Source organism: Kogia breviceps, chromosome 15 (assembly GCF_026419965.1).
Source record: "Kogia breviceps isolate mKogBre1 chromosome 15, mKogBre1 haplotype 1, whole genome shotgun sequence".
Classification (NCBI taxonomy): domain Eukaryota; kingdom Metazoa; phylum Chordata; class Mammalia; order Artiodactyla; family Physeteridae; genus Kogia; species Kogia breviceps.
In genome coordinates, this window is record NC_081324.1 from 66,823,610 (window position 1) to 66,841,080 (window position 17,471).

Consider the following 17,471-nt stretch of genomic DNA (forward strand, 5'->3'; position numbering starts at 1 on the left):
ACATGTTTATATAAACAGAGCTGTTGCATACGGTTGAGCAGGTTGTGCACTGCACAACTCTAGGAGGCACCATTCACCACAGACACTGGGAATTTGTTTTTATTATAACACACATCCAGCAAATTAAAGAAAAGAGTATTGCTCTGACAAATCAGAATATGACAACATATTCTGATTCTTCCACACATCTCAGGATACATGGAAGCAAAGGGTCTTGAGGAAGAAAGGGTGCCTTTTTCTAAAGATGGGTGCCAAGTGGGCTATCACAGCCCTGCACACCCACCCATGAACGACCAACAAACCAGCTCCCCGAAGAGACAACGTCATCCCCCAGATTCCATGGGGTCACTGATGGCAACAGAACCCTGGCCGGGGCAGCCTGGGGCCTGTCACAGCCTCGTCACCCCCACGCTGCCAATGTCCTCCTCTCTGGCAGCCTGCTACCCAAGGGAACGGCCGCAAGTGGACAACCAGCTCCTACTCTCTGCCTCCCCAAGGCAGAGGTCACTCCAGATTGTGGCCCTCTTTCCTCTAGAGCCCTCACAGTCCAGCATAGCCTTCCCTACCCTTCCCTCCTCTCCTCCCCTCCCCCTGCCCGTAGCTCTCCACCCTCCATACCTGTCAGCCTGCCCCCGCAACACAGTGACACCCACATGCACAAGTGTTTGATTCTCCCCCAAACAGGAGAGAATCAAACACTTATGCTCCAGCCTGCATGCAGCCCACCCCTTAGCTACCTGCCCACAGAGGGCCTTCTGTGCTGGGTGCCCTGCCCACCTCTCTGCCCCCAACAGCACCTTCCCTCAGAGACCAAGGACTCCTGTGTGCCTCAACCTGTGTGAATATGCTCAGATCTCCTCTACACAGCATTCCGGCTCCTCCTGTGCTGAGTTTGGCCAGCCAGGGCTGTCCCCCACTGTCTGTCCCTTCCCGGGGGGCCACGGGTGTGAGGGATCAGAAGGATGCTGGCTGGGTTCCAGCATGCCCGGCCCCTCCAGGCTCAACTCCTGTCGCCTGGCTGTGGACACTGTGGGTCCTGCACAGCTGCTGGGCCATTTCTTCACACAGAGTGAAAGACTGGCCAGATTTTCTGCCAAATAGAAAAGACAAATGCTTCTGTTTTCTCTTACCATTTACTGCTCTTCACTCTGACTCAAAAGCAACCACACGTTTGGAACTTCCCCCTGGCATTTAGCCTCTTTCAAGAAGGAATCCCCCCAAATCACCACATTCTACAATCACCGGGTTCTGCCCCAGAAATTGAGCCCCCAGCCCCACCTGCTGCAGCCTCCACTCAGGCCAGGTTCCTGGGGAGTCCAGATTCTCCATCTATACTATCTGGCACTCATCCCCGATCCCTTCCTGTTTCCCTGACACATCAACCCGTCTTTGCCAAGCTCAGTTCAGCTTTCTGCAAAAAGTGCGGCCGATCAGAAGATGGAGGCTGGCTGGTGGGCACCCAGGGGCTCCCTGAGGTCCCAAATGAGAAAGTGGGGCCCCCTCAGCAGTGTCATGAGCAGGGCCGCACAAGGCCACCTGGCCCTGACCTCTGCTAAGTCTACCTTGCCAAGGCGAGGGGTCCCTGTTTTCTGCAATGTCAGAGCTTTGTGTTCTGACCAGAAGAGATGCAGGAATCCCACACACATCTGTACACACACACGTACGCACACAAAGGCAAAGGAGTAAGGCGCCAAGGGCTGAATTCAGAGGTTCCAAGAGATCCTGAAAGGGCATTTCTGCATTTGAGGCACCTGGCTCTGTTTGAAGCACAGAGAGAGGGATACAGATAAATAGATAGACAGACTGACCGATTAGTAGGTATAGACACATATTATCTCATTTCAACCTCCCAGCCACCTTGCCAGGTAAGTCGGTTTAATGCCATCCTTTAGATGAAGAAATAGAGAATCAAAATGGCTCAGAAGCTAGTTGAAGGTCAGGCAAGTGGTGGGGTTTGCACATGACACTGCCTGCTGACGAGCAGCCTCCTGTCAACGGACTCTTGGGCTCCTACTCCCACGCCCAGGTCCTTGTCAACCCACTCCTGCTGTCATTGACAGGGGTGGGGACAACTGAGGCTCACAGAGGGGCAAGTACTTGCCTGTGGTCACAAAGCCCAGCAGCAGAGTCAGGACAATAACCCAGGTCCCCTGGGCCCCAGGCTACTCTGTGGGACCCCTAGAACAACAACCCATGTGAAAAACCTCCATGAGCCAAGATGCTGTCCTGCCACTGAAATGATCATTGCCTGCACTTCAGTCCCTAGTCCCCTGGGGCAGGCCGCAAGCCCAGCTCCCCTTCAGCTTGCACAAAGAAGGGCTCAGGGGAGGGACGCAATTTCACTGGAACACCTTTCTAGTGGAAATTTGTCTGGAGCGACCTCTCATTTCAGTATCCTTCAATGTGTCTGAAAGGGGGCGCGAGGCCAGTCTCACCCTGTCTGCAAGCTGGGGATGAGGGGCCTCTGCCCGTGCCTGCCATGCCCACAGTGTGAGGGGCCAGGAGGCTCCCACCTCCCAGGGCTGACAGCTAACCATGCCTCCAATGCCCCCATCTCTGCCTCTCTTGCTCCTCTCTCTTTAGCCAGTAAGGTTCACAGGCATTTTCCTGCCTACAGAAATACTGTTTGGCTTTGAAGAGTATGTAAAAAATGTTTTTTGGCCAACATTTAAAAACTGAGAGATATCCAGTTTCTCCTGAAAACTCCATTCTGGCCTTCCTAGGCCCACCTTCACACAGGGCGCCCAAGGGAGACACTCTGCAGTCTGCCTATGGGGCCTCTGACGCAGAGCTGAGTCCTGGCTGCTCTTGCGTCCTCTGCCGGCTCCTGGGCCTCCTCTGGCCAGCACAGCGAGTCCTACTCCAGGCTCTGTTCTAAGCACTGTACCAGACACACCACCTGCTGAGTTCCTCGTCCCCAGACCCACCGTGCAGAGTGGATCACTGATAGGAGGAGTAGGAAAGCCTGGCCTGCAGGGCTCTGGCAACCAAAGAGGCTACCTTGTCACCACTCTCGAAGTACAGCTGCTCTGGTTACCTGAGCTTCCAGACAAAGATGAACATCCCTCCTACAACCAAGCAAAAAGCAAGTGGATACCAGGCCCAGTGCTCCTGTTAGCAGCAACTCTTCTGGAGAACAGCAACCAAGAAGATCATCAGGCAGGCCAGTAGGCGAAATACGATTTTAACACCTAACTTTTTCTTTTTTTTTTCCTAACTCCAAAATTCACCCTCAGAATAAATCCATCCAAATTGATAACAGGAACATCATTTAAACTTTGCATAAAGAACATAATTGCATTAGAAATTACACTATATCCAAAATAAAAACTGGAAATTAAGACCAATCTTCTAAAACTAGAAGACATATTTTGGACAAAATTCACTTGCAAGTTTCTTTAAAGGATTCTTAAGACAGAGCTGTAGTATCAGTTCCCCATGAAATAAATTTAAAACGTGTACAAAGACTTTGATGCTGTTTTCAGGTAAGCCTGCAACGTTAAATGTGGCTCGGGCACTGAGGCTTGGAGTCGGTGCTGGGCCTGGGCCTTCGGAAGCCATTCGTGTGACCAGTCAGCAGGCAAAGTTAATGACAAGGTTTATTACAGATCAGAGGGTGTTAATTCCTAAAAGGAGCCAGTTTCTAATAAATTGGTGTTAAGTGAAATTAACTCCTTTTGTGTCTTTCAGGTCTACAGGGACAAAAAAAATCCTAATTTTTCTCCAGTTTCAAATTATAACATAAACATTCATTAAGGAAAACGCAGCAAGTTTCACTCATGCAAAATCTCCAATAATGATGTTCAAGCATCAGAAATTGCACAAAGGAGCTTAACGAGTTTGCAAGGTTTTAACCTATGAGACAGCTGAGATTTTTTTCCCCCACTGCTGACAAAGGGCTCTCAGGCGGTTGTGCCTGCACAGCTTGGAGCTGTCATTCAGGACCACCATCCCTGGGGGCAGCAGCTTCAGGGCTCGTGCTTGCTCAAACCCAGGCGGCCACTTACAGTGACTCTCCTGATCTGTTGCAGCTTGCTCAGAGAGCAAAGGGGAGGGGGTTGGGTCATGAACAGAGCATAGCCAACACCTAGGGTGGCCCCGGGAAGGGAAGAAGCCCTTGCGGGCAAAGCAGCAATTCTGCCTAGGCGCCAGGGCATGCAGGCCCAAAGCTGACCCTGGAGCAGGAGAGGTAGGTGGGTGGATTAAACAAGGCCGCCACTTCCCCCTTTTTTCCAGAAAGCTCTGGATTATATTTTGGTTCGTTTTTGCAGAGGATAATCAGAGGGACAGGTCTCTAGCCGAAGCCCCATCTCCAAAATACCTCGCGCGTAAAGCGAGTTCGGAGCACACGCCGGCGGGATACGGGGACTGGGGTTCCCCGCGCTCCCCACGCCGCGAGGGAGTGACATCGGAGGCTCGCGTGGACTGATCATGCAGCAAGCCGGGCGCCCGGCGGGCGTGAGCTGGGGGCCGGGCCTCCGAGCGGAAGCCGGGCAGCACTAACCCTTCTTAAATTTATTCAGGCAGCCGGAGCTGCAGAAGGAGCGCACGGAGGCCGTCTCCCAGCAGCCGCGTCCCTTCATCCCCGCGGCAGGGCGGCCTCCGAGCAGCCAGGCGCTACATGGCGCCGCGCCCTGAGAGCTCGCTGGGACGCGCGCACCGCTCGGCGGGCCGCCCGGCGGAGGCGGCGGACGCTCGCGGGTCCGGGCTCCGCGTTACCACAATGCACCACTGCCGCCCGACCGCCGCCCGGTGCACGAGCCCGTTGAGCCCGTTGAGCCCGTTAACCCCGTCGGCGCCGCGGGAGCCGGGCACAGAGCGAGCAGTGCGTGGGCCGCCCCCTCTTCTCCCCCGGGAGCGCAGTCTCCGCCCGCACGCCGCCTGCTCGCCCGTGCGACCGTCCCAGGACACCTGGGACCTAGGCGCCGGGCAGGCCCCCCATTTAAACGTCATATTCTAATACAAAAACCCGAGCGAAGGTGCCGCCCCCTGCAGCAGCGGGCTCGGCGTTGCTTTATTTCAAAGGTAAAGATGCCCTTGAGAGACAAGGGGCAAGTGGGAAATGGGGATGACCCGCCCAGGGCCTGATGGTGATTCCAGGAAATCGGGGTCACCTCTAAGACCTGCTGTGGAGGCTGGCGCACCTGTATCCCGCCACCTGCAGCCACCTGTCTAGTGTCAGGGAGGAACGCAACAGGCGGGGCCCCAGGGAGCCCGGCACCCTTGGCGCTACTACCACAGGGCTTGTAGGTATCTGGGGACAAATGTCTGTCTCCACCCTGGCCTCTCTGAACACAACTCGTCTGTCCAGCTGCCTGCAGGACCTCTCCATGGGATGTCTGATGGGCATCATAAACCCAATTGTCCAAATCTGATCTCCCCACGGCACTCCTAGACCTGTGCCTCCACCCTTCCCCGTCTCCCCACCTCAGCTAGTGGCAGCACCATCCTCCTAGCTGCTCTGGACAGACACCCTGGAGTCATCCTTGACTCTTCTGTACCTTTGACCCACCTGCACGTATGTGGTCAGCACATGCCCACAACTCTGCCCTTAGATTACAGACAGGATCCTGTCCCTTCTCACCACCACGCTGCTGCCACCTGGGCCTAACTTACCCTCATCCTGCCTGTGGACTCTTCCAGAGCCTCCCAGACGGCCTCCCACTTCAACTCTGGCCTCCACCATCTATGCTCAGCGTAACATCCCAAGAACACCTGTTCCAATATATGTCAGACAATGTCACTCTTCCCCTCAGAGGTCTCCAAGTCCCCAAGCAGGCCCATCCTGTTCCCCTCCCTCCCTCCCTCTGCTCCAGCCACACTGACATCTTGGCTTGAACACACAGTAAAGCAGTCCAAGCTGGGACCAGCTTCACTCGTTGGCCTCTGCCCCAACCTCACTGTGCCCTAGTCTTGTTTCTCCCACTGGACTGAGCCCTAGGACTGCGTTCTAACCATTTTCCCCTGCCCCCAACCAAGCCCTCCTCAACACTGCCACCTCTTGGGAGCTCAGTCCATGGAATTTATCAAGTGTAATTTACTGAAACCAAATCAATATTCACCAATTTAAAGGTTTTCAAATATATAACAAATGTAATAGACTCAGGGAAGGTGGTGCAGGGTCATTACCCTTCCCTTCTGGACCTTTGAAGCAACTGGTACTTCTTCCACCTAAAGAATAAATCCTTAGCGATTGTGTCAGATTCACTGGCCTGGGGAGGGTAAGACATTTAGCCACTCCGGGCCTTGGTTTTGGGGGCTACAAAATGAAGAGCATAACAATGGTGCAAATGGCCACCTGTGACACAGTGCTGACCAGTGCCAAGCGCTGGGCTGTGAGCTTTACCTGCATTCCCTGAGTTTCTGCATTTAAGCCCCAAGGATAGGTTCCTCAAACACCCTTTTTACAGATGCGGATACTAAGGCTCTGACGTACCATGACTTGTGCAGGATCAACATGCTTGGAGCTGACCTGTTCTGGCTGACCTTGGAGGCCACACCCTAAATTGTGCTCTGCGGGGTCCCTTAAGCAGAATGCTGCTCCTGGTCCCCAGGGGCCTCATGAGGAAAGATGAGGTGAGACAGGAGCATCATGAACATACAGGTGACTTTTACAGGATGGGCATGTGCAGTAAACCCAGGATATTGAACCAGGCACAGTGTCATGGACTCTGGAAGCTGGAAGAATCTTTCAAATGGAGAGCCACGCCCTCTGTCTCAGAGCTGAGAAAGGGGGAGGCAGAGGGGCTGAGGACCTCGCGTTGCCTTCACAGCGAGTGAGCACTGGGGTCAGTGACCCTGTTTGCTTTGTCCACCCACCCTCACCTAAAGCCACGCCTGGCCGACAGGAGAAGATAGGGAACAAAGCATACCCGGGGAGGAAACTAAAATAGTAAAGAAAATACAGAAGAAAATCATGCACTCCTACTAAGGCAAACACATGCACTATTTCTCCTTTCTACATAGTTCTTTTACACTGTAAGTCACATCAAACAATGACCAGATTCTGCTCATGTGAAATATTTAAAAATCTACAGCCTAGCTTCACAAGTACTCAGAGGGTGCCAATTTGTCCTTAAAGAAGGAAATACATTAGCTGAAAAGTCTTGGTTGACCCAGCAATGAGAAGGCCAAGAGACCAAGCAAACGATGATCGCTGGGTAATTCCATCCATTCTGCTGGCCGCCCTGGGCCCCATACAAGTTTCCCTCCTGACCACGTGCAGGTGAGGCTGAACCCCAGCTCTGCACTTCACCCATGGAGGGCATCTCCTGAACAGCTCCAGGTGTATGGTCCCCAACACTCTAAATGTGACCTTCTAAAACCAAGCCACTAACTCTGTGACCTTCCTGAGGTCCACTCATCCCAAATACCCTGTGCTGGCAACCCTTGGAGACAGCTGCAACCTTCCCTCTAAGCTCTATCTGACCCCACATCAAGACCAGTTGATTTGGTCACTTTAAAGACTTTGATTTGGGACTTCCCTGGTGATCCAGTGGTTAAAACTCCACACTCCCAGCGCAGGGGGCCCAGGTTCTATCCCTGGTCAGGGAACTAGATCCCGCATGCTGCAACTAAAAGATCCCGCATACTGCAACGAAGATCCTGCGTGCCGCAACTAAGACTTGGTGCAGCCAAATAAATAATTATTTTTAAAATAAATAAATAAAGTGTTTGGTTTGCTCTCACGTTGATGGTGACCACTTACCTCGTCACGTCCCACCTGGGTGGCAGCTGCGGCAAGTCTCGCTGTAGAAGCCAGCCTCCCCACTTCCACTTGCTACCGGAACACTGTTCATCAGACTCTAGTTCCAACATGTTTCCTCCTTTGCTCAATAATATGGTGCACACACCCACTCAACTAAAGTCCATACACACGTATCCGTGGGTGTTGGTGGGTGGGTGCAACTGTTGCTCATCCCAGTACTGAAGGCAATAGAGGAACAGGCACCCAGAAACTGGCGTGAGGCACTGGAGGAGAGGGGCACATGGCCGTGGTCTATAAGAACCACAAGCACGTCTACACCTCCCACCCAGTGGGAACAAGGGGAAAGGAGTACAAGGCTCTGCATCCAATGCCATTTGTTGCAAAACCCTAGAAGCAGCCAAGGAGCCTAACGGCAGGTGAATGCTTAACTCATCAACTTCGTGGAATATCACGGAACCATTTGGAACCACATAGTATGTATGTGATGACTTTGCAGAAATAAGAAACTGTGCTTAAACACAAAATGCTGAGAGGAAAAAGGCAAACCATGCAATATAGTTATAATTGTGTGGAAGCTAGGCATACACGGAAACGTTAAAATAATATGATCACAGGGAATTTTCTCAAGTCTCGGCTCCCAGAATGCCCAGGGCTGCTTCTTTCCTTCCCAGGACCTAGCATGCTTTGCTGTGGGTTCCTATTTATTTGTCTATTTCCCACACCAGACTGTGAACTCCTGAGGGCAGAGACTGTGGTCTTTTCTCACTATTCTCATCCTCCCGCAGGACTCAGCACATAGTAGATGTGCACTGAATGAGTGAGCCCAGGAATAAACAGATCAATCAACTGATCAATGAATCAATCGATGAAAGCAACTTTATCACTCATAGGAGCCCTTTTTGGCTCAATCTACACACCCACATTAAAGGACCTTGACTGGACCTCGCAGAGGTGAGCACAGGCTTGGGAGTCCTGCAGGGGCAAAATCTGACCTGACATGAGTTGGCCACTGCTTTAAACCAACGTGGATCTCTGGTTCCCCCTCTGGGCCTCAGGCTCACCACTGATGAGGGGCTCGGGCCCACAGAATAGAGGTGCTGACCTTCTCTGTGTTGTCTGGAGGATCAAGTTCTCCAAGGGTCTGTCTAGCACACACATTCCTTGTGAGGATGTCTTATGAATGAAGCCCTTTAAGACAGCAGTGTTCTAAGAATAGCCATGCATAGTTGCTGACTGCCATCATCATTTATAAATGATCCGGGCTTCCCTGGTGGCGCAGTGGTTGAGAGTCTGCCTGCCGATGCAGGGGACATGGGTTTGTGCCCCAGTCTGGGAAGATCCCACATGCCACGGAGCGGCTATGCCCATGAGCCATGGCCGCTGAGCCTGCGCGTCCAGAGCCTGTGCTCCGCAACGGGAGAGGCCACAATAGTGAGAGGCCCGCATACCACAAAAAAAAAAAAAAAAAAAAAAAAAAAAGAATAAATGATCCTGCATTGAAGGCAAGGAATTAATTTGAGAGAAATTTATGATAATGTGTTGCTAGGCAATTAAAATAAACTTTCGAGAGGAAAAAAATTTTCAATTTATCATTGATTATATTAGAGCAGAAAAAGGGAATGGGGGAGAGTGCACCATTCAAGTCAGTTTGAAAGAAGGTAAAGATGAGACAGATTCCACCAGGGACAGTGCCTCGGCCTGACTCTGCCCACATGTGCTCTCTGCTGCGAGGGGCAGCCGAAGAGATGGGGGCCACCTCTCCGGGAGCTGAGCCTGCCGGGCTTTGCCCTGGGGCAAGTGAGGGGCTATGCTGCATCCTTGCACATGTGCTAGGAAGAGGTGGCCTGCCCTCAGACCAGCCAGAGAATTAGGGTCAGGTCGCATCAGGTCGCTCTGAGGACGTGGCCTCTTCTCAGACCCTTCTGCTCCGCGGAATGGCTGGCCCATCTGGCCCCACTCCATTGCTTATGTCCGTTATTGACCAAAAGGCTTTTTGCTTGTCAAAGTCTAAATACTACTTTTACCAATAAATCCCTCAAGACAACCATAGAAGAGCTGGGATTCCCAAGGGATTAATATCCATTTGTCTAGTCTCCAATTACTCCTTAAAAAAAAAAAGAAAGTGACAAGAAAAAGAATTGAAAATACACATCCAATGCAGAATATTCCTCCTTCTTTGTTGGTTATTTAAGGAGTACAAATTAAAGCTGCCTTGAGATAGGTACTCTTTTAAGTATATTAAAATGGTCAGAAATGAATTTAATTAACACCTAATGCCGGCGAGAGTACAGTGAAGCTGGTGTGCTCACTCGTTGTTGGTGGCGTGGAGCATCGTAGGCTCCTTGCAGAAAGAGACATTCTAGCTCATCAACGTGCCATGATGATACCACTGCCCTTAACCCGGTAATCCAACTCCTGGGAATTTTCCCTCAGGAAACAATTCAAGAGAAGCAAAAAGCTTTCAGTACAAAGACATTCATTGCATTGTTATCTATAATAGTGCAAATGGGAAACTCAAATGCTCAACAATTGGAGGATGATTGAAATCATTAGAGTACCTCAACTCAATGGAATATTACACAGCCATTAAAGTGATCCTTTTAGACAGGGAAACTGTTAGTGATAATGTAGGGTGAAAAGAGCAGAGCATGAAGGGTCCTCTTTAATGTGATACCAAAGCTGTGAAATACAATTGTATGTGCAGAGGGGGGAAGGGAGGGGAAAGTGCAAAAATCGAAAAGAGTTTTGTGAGGGTGTGAGGCTACTGGGGAGTTTCCTGTATTCCAAATGCTCTTTATCTCACTGTGTGATCTTTCCCACAACAACAACAAAAACTGAACAAGCTACATTCAAAAAATTTAATCATTATTTGAAACCCTTTCCCGAGGGGACAAAGGCAGTGCAGGAGAGTCGGCTGGGAGTAGGTGCCCTGCCCAGGGAGCATGAGTTTTGAGGTCACAGGATGGCGGGGACACAGGCCAGTGACCAGTGGGCAGGAAGTCAAGGCAGTGGAAGCCAAAACAGTCCTAACATCAGTCAAGCTGCCTGGGGAGGCGTGGGCTTAGGGTTCTAATGCATGGGCCTGAGTTTGGATCTGCAACCGGCTCACTGGGTGACTGGAAACAAGTACAGGAGCCTCTCTGAGCCTCACCTCCACGATTCTCATCCAGACACGGGGCTGTCTTCCTGTTATGGGCTGAATTGTGCCCCCAGATTCATAAGTTGAAGCTAAAACCTTCAGTACCTCAGAATGTGAGTATGTTTGGAGACAGGGCCTTTAAAGAGGTGATTAAGGTACAATAAGGTCACACATTGGGCCCTGATCCAATATGACCAGTGTCCTTAAGAGAAGAAGAGATTAGGACACAGATCAAGGGATGACCATGTGAGGAGACAATGAGAAGACAGCCAAGGAGAGAGGCCTCAGGATGAAACCAATCTTGCTGACACCCTGACCTTGGGCTCTGGCCTCCAGAATGGTGAGAAAATTCATTTCTGTGGTTTAAGCCCCCCAGTCTGTGGTATTTGGTTATGGCAGCCTGAGCAAACTAATACACTTCCCTCTGCAGAGTCATGAGGGTGACATCACCAACGTAGGGCAGGCACTCAAAAAACACCTGGGAAAAGTCAGAGGCAGGGTCCTGGCACCCTGAAAACCTCTGACCCAGATGAGGCCTGTGTCAGAAGACTGGGTCTCAGTGTCCATCAATGAATTGGTTTAACTGAAGTTCAGAATGGCTGTGAAGCCCTGAAGACAGCTTCTCCCATGATCCTCACGGCAGCTGTGGTGAGGTCGGGCAGGACAGACAGCACTGGGACACAGCTGGCAAAATGGAAGTTTAGTGAAGTGAAGGGGTTTTGTTCAAAGTCAAAGAGCAAGCACAGACCAGAGAAGGGTCAAGAATGCAACATTTTAAACCTCCAAGCTCCTTTTTTCCCACTACTAAAAAACAAGCCTCTGATTGTCAGATGTTACAACATAAACGTTTAGAAATTCCATAGCACCACAGGCACCATAAACAAATAAGCAACAAAGAGAAAATACTTGCAAAATATATAACCAACAAAGGAGAGATAACCGTAACTTAAAATGAGCTCCTACATATCAGCATAAAAAAATACACACATCAAAACAGTAAAATGGCAAAGAACATGAATATATAAGTCACAAAATGCATATGATTGGTCAATAAACAGAAAAAAGTATACTCAGTCTCATTGGTAATAAGGGAAATGCAAAACAGAGCAAGGAAATGCCTTTTCATTCACCCATCAGAGTAACAAAGAGTAAAAAGAATGATGGGGTTGCCTTTGCTGACAACCCACACTGTTGGGAGATGTAAATCTATACATTTTGGGGGGCTGACAATTTGATAATGTCTGTTGATATTTATCATGGTCATGCCCTTGTAACTTAGCAATTCCACTCCTAGGAATCTATGCTTTGGAAAAATTTACACACATTCACAAAGATGCATATACAAAAAGGTTCACTACAGCATCCCTGAAATAGTAATAAAAGGTAAAGAAACTATCCGTGAAGAGGAAAATGAATGAACAAATTATGATACAGTACAGAATTCCATGCTGTTATTTTAGAAATGAGATACGCCTATTTGTACTGACATGTAAAGATCTCCAAAATATATTGATAAGGTCAAAAGCAAGCTGCTTATCAATATGCATGAAATGATCTCACATATACATGTAAGTATGTATGCATGGGTGCCTGTGGACTTACATGGCTTTGTAAATGCATGGGGAAATCTGGGAAAGAACCACTGTTAACAAATGGGTGTGTGTATCTCTAGCAGGGCGTGAGATGGAGGGAGGTAATGAAAGATGACTACATTTTGTCATATATTTTAGAATCATTTAAATGTTTTACAATTTTATGCTTCCTAACCTAAAGTAATCTCTCAACAAATTACCATTGGAAACAGTACACCAGAATCAACCCCTGCTCATGTCGAAACTTATGGGACCCTACAGAAGACTCTCTAATGGTGGAAGGTCAGGCACGAAGGAGGTACATAAGGAGTGAGTCTGGGGGCAGGAGGGCCCAAAAGTCACATCAGAGAAACCACCACATCAGTGCACACAGACCAACCTGGCAGGCAGCAATCAGAGAGGGGCTGGAGCATTTGCCGCACCCGTGGCACAATCCCCATGAGGCAGAGGAGCAGAGCCGCCCATGGTGATGGGCCCTGCAAAGAACGGACACAGCTGCAACCAGGCGTAGGGGGGCAGGGGGCTCAGGCACCCGTCATCCAGCCAGGCTGCAGGCCTCGCCCCCCACCCCCACCCCAGCTACCAGGCTGCCACAGACACTAGCTGTGGCTCAGGGATGAGGCCCAGAAGAGGCCACCAGGTAGGTGTCCAGGCACCCGCCTGCACTCACCCCGCCAGGCCTGCTCTGGGAGAGGGATGTGGTAGGCAGTGTAGACAGAAGATGCAGGGAAGGCAAGAAGTGACGGATGCACTGCTGCTCAGAAGAGTCATCCCTGAACACAGCAGCCCTGTCTGATGCCTTCCTGGGGCCCTTACTGCGGCAGGTCCCAGTCACACCAACTGCCCCCTGCTTCCTGGTCCTGCTGCCACACACCCGTTATCCTCCAGCTCCTCTGTCCCAGCTCCCAGGCAGGAGTCAGTCCTCACCCCTATCTTCTTCCCGCTCCATGCTGGGGCCCGGATGATGGTGTCCATGGCCAGGATGCTGTGTCCTATCTCCCTGTTCATGTTTCCCCATCTGTACCATCAGCATAGGCCTCCCCTCCAAGATCCAGATCTCCATGGCCACCTGGATGTCCCCCACACTCAACCTGTCCCCAGCTGAGCCCAGCATCTCTCCTCTGCTCCCTCATGACAACCTTTCCCTCTCCAGACATTTCCTTCTGCTCTCAGGCACGAGGCTGGAGACCTGAGGGTCAGCTCCTGGGGTCTCTCCCTCTCCTTGAGCCCCTACATTCAAAGGGCCCCCAGGTCCTGATGATGTTAAATTCAGCTTAATTTGCAAATCCATACCCTCTTCTCCACGCCTTGGCTCATTTCCAAGGTCTCAGCTTTTTCTTTTACCCCTTCTGATCCATCCTTCGTGCCACTATGAAACCTTTTACTGAAAACACCATCTGCTCCCTGTCACCTCCTTTCCATGGTTCCCTGATACCCACAGCAGGAAGTTTAAGTTCAAACTCCTTGGCAAACCACAACCCACCAGGAGCGAAGCCTTGTGGGCCTCAGCAACCCCCTACTTCCCACTTCTCGGCTCCAACAGCTCCTCTTCTCTCCCATGCTTTTGCTCGCCTGGCCCGGGATGCCCTTCCTGTCCCCCACCTTGGCTGGCTCCTGTCATCTCTGGACACTGGGGTGTGGGCCCCCCTAAGGGAACCTTACTGACTACTGTCAGCCCAGAGAGGAGGGGGAAGGCTGCTTGGAGGAGGGCCCTTCCTCGGGGTTCCCATCACATCCGTGCACCTCTCTTGTGCACTCACCACACTGACTCAGAAGGATCTTGTCTGTCTCCCTGCAGATGGTCAGCACCTCTAGGGCCAGGAAGGGCTTGTTCTCACTGTATTATTTTTCTACTGGGAGGCTTCAAGCAACAGAAATGTATTGTCTCACAATTCTGGAGGCTAGAAGTCCACAACCAAGGTGTTGGTAGAGCCATGTCCCTCTGAAGGCTGAAGGGAAGGTTCCTTCCTTGTCTATTCTGGCTTCTGGGAGCCCCTGGTCTCTTTGGGCTTTCTTTGGCTTGTGGTAGCATAACTCCATCTTTACATGGCCTTTCCCTGTGTGTCTGCCTTCACATGACCTTCTGTGTGTGTGTGTGTGTGTGTGTGTGTCCACATTTTCCTCTTTTTGTAAGGACACTAGTCACATTGGATTAGGGGCTACCCTCTTGACCTCATCTTGATGACATCTGCAAAGACCCTATTTCCAAATCAAGTCGCATTCACAGGTATTGGGGGTTAGGACTTCAACATATCTTTTGGGGCAGGGGGACACAATACAACCCGCAACCCACTCACTTTGGCATTCCTGGTGCCCAGCACTGAACCTCACCTGGGGCAAGGCTCTTCTGACCCCTGTGAATGGATGACTGAGCCAGTGTGCTCTGGGTCTAGGCAGGGGAGGAAAAGTCTGAGCAGGAGGGCATCTTGGAGGAGGACAGCTCCGAAGCTGGGCCTGGAAGAGGTGGGAGAGTGAAGGGACATGTCCAGGCATTGGGAGGAGCACTGCCCAGGAGAGGAAGGAGGGCCGGGCTGCACAAGAGGCCTTGGCTCTGCGCTCGCAGTGCAGGGAGCTGGGCCAGCCTGAGGTCGAGCTGAGGCATCTGCCCTCATGCCGGAGGCAGGAAGAGGCCAGGGCAAGTTTGTCAGGAGAGCAGTGACAAGAGCAGAACCAGCTCCTGAAAGGTTAATCTGCCTGAAGCACACTGGGGCAAGTCTAAAAGGGGCTGCCTGAAGCAGGGAGGCAGCTGGTCAAAGGACCTGGCAAAAAGTCAGCAGATAATGAGGAACGGAATCAGAGCGGTCGCAGCACGGCCGCAGGGAAGGGACAGAATCCAGAGAAAGTGTGGTAGGAGAACAGACAGAGGACGGCCTGAGACGGCAAGGAGAGGAGGGAGTCGAAGCTCATGGGGGCTGAGGTTCAGGGTGGAAGACTTAAGAGGCTGGGGGCCAGTGACTGCAAATGGCAGCCTAGGAAGAGCAGTGTGCTCGCAGGGGCTGCGATCGATTTAGCCTCATGAAGCGCTGTTCAATTAAAAAAGCAAGCTCACAGGTACACTCATTAAGAAACCACTGAGACGGGGCATGTGTGCAAAGCAGCTATATGAGACCCACGCGCTTCGTTAAATAATTCAAGTTTATGGGCGACAAGCATGTCTTTTTATATCGATGCCTGGTGCCCAGGCTGTTAGCAGCAGGTGTTTTTAGAGAAAGGCCTCAAGCCAAGGAAACTACAAACTCAACTGAATAACCTTTAAATTACCTTATCACCCGAGGAAATGGAAATCAGGGCAGTCTGCAAATGCACCCATGTGCTAGCAGAGGCCAGATGGAGCTGCTTCCCAGTCAGGGGAGCCAGGGCCCAAGGGAGCTGCCCACCTCACGGTCATCTCTGGGATCGCAGAGGTCCCTGGTCTTAGGAAGCCTTTTCTAACAGAGCCACCAGCAAATTCCAGGCTCCCCAGAGACGCAGTGCTGGAGCGGTCCATTAGGGGGGCCCTTGCCCTGGGAAATGGAATAAACAACCCCCGCCTCCCATGGATGAGTCATCCCCTCTCAGGGCCTCAGGCTCTTCGTAACCTAACAGGTCAGCCTCAGCCTTGCTGATCTCCAAGGACCCTTCACCTTCCAGCTCTGCTCACAGCCAAGGTGCTGCTGTCCCTGTTGCCAGATCCCAAGCCCCACTCCCGTGTGAGGATGAGCCAACCTGGCAGACCTGGAAGGGAAGTCTCAGACATTAACCCCTCCCTGCTGGGACTCTGTCCGGCTGACCCTAAGCCCTGCTCATCATTCCTCCTCCTGCTGCCCAGCGATGGGTGCTGTTGCCACAGTGTGAGGGGGGAGCACTGGATTGTGAGCCTGGAGATCAAGGTGACTGCCCCTTTCTGTGCCACCAGCTCACCCGTGGCCCTCTCCTGCTGGGCCACACAGTCAGACCTTAGGCACCTGTGATCTAACCTCTCCTGGCCTCGGTTTCCTCATTCGTATCACAGGCTTGGTAATGGTTCATATCTCACCAGGCTGTCATGAGGATGGAGGATGGACAGGAAAGCCTGGTCTGGAGTGAGCTCCCACCCAGTGTTAGCTGCTATAACCACAGGGCCTGGGGCACAGATGCAGGAGGAGAAGACACATGTTGTTGGAGGAAAACCGCGTCTCAGAGAGAGAGAACCTCAGGGGGAACAGCAGCAACCACAAACCCTTTCCTGGGAGGGGTTTCTCTGAACAGAGAGCCCTCACGGCCTTTGGCGTTTAGGCTCCATTCCTCCAGGAGAGAATAGTCCTTTTGCCCAAGCTCCACCACTGCCCAGCCAACATCCCTGGATGACAGCAGACCCAGGGACAGTCCTCACCTTGGGAACACCACCTCCAGCAGGACCAGGCTACCCCAAGGCAAACTACTGAGTCCTTTCATGGCCCTCATGGTTTGAGACTGAACGCCACTGTGTGGAGATTTTTGTCTCAACAGACTCACATTCTCCTAATAACCGGTGGTGGCAGACTACGGCAAGAGATATTCAGGATAACAAGGAGCACCTCTAGTCCTGTGCTAAGTTTACATACCAGGGAGCTGTTACTTTTTCTCTATTTCACAAATGATAGAACTGAGGCTCAGAGAGACCACATCATGGCATACAGTTAATAAGAGGGAAAATGGGGGCTTCCCTGGTGGCGCAGTGGTTGAGAGTCCGCCTGCAGATGCAGGAGACACGGGTTCGTGCCCCGGTCCGGGAGGATCCCACATGCCGTGGAGCGGCTGGGCCCGTGAGCCATGGCCGCTGAGCCTGCGCGTCCGGAGCCTGTGCTCCGCAATGGGAGAGGCCACAGCAGTGAGAGGCCCGCATACCGAAAAAAAAAAAAAAAAAAAAGAGGGAAAATGGGAATTTGAACCCAGGTCTCTCAATCCACAAAGCTGGGCCTCTTTTCACTTCTTTACACAGCACAGCTCTTACACCATCCCTAACACCATCACCATTCTACCTGGAAACCGAGATCGACTGCTTTCACCAAAATAAAATTTGATCTATTGCTAA

General features: G+C 51.5%; 1 protein-coding gene across 7 annotated transcripts in view; it reads right to left on the minus strand.

Annotated features, from left to right (window-relative positions):
* Nucleotides 1-17,471, minus strand: part of OSBP2 (oxysterol binding protein 2) — a 166,408-nt gene that overhangs the window by 63,267 nt on the left and 85,670 nt on the right. Inside the window, exon 1 of one of the 7 annotated variants that reach the window (XM_067014696.1) lies at nucleotides 4,505-4,663. The exons of 4 other annotated variants lie outside the window; for them this stretch is intronic. In XM_067014696.1, the coding sequence (XP_066870797.1) occupies nucleotides 4,505-4,583 (79 nt within the window). In that variant the 5' untranslated portion in view covers nucleotides 4,584-4,663. Of the gene's footprint in view, nucleotides 1-4,321; nucleotides 4,686-17,471 lie in introns of those variants that run through there. 2 more of the 7 variants (XM_067014695.1, XM_067014700.1) reach the window with 2 other exon arrangements.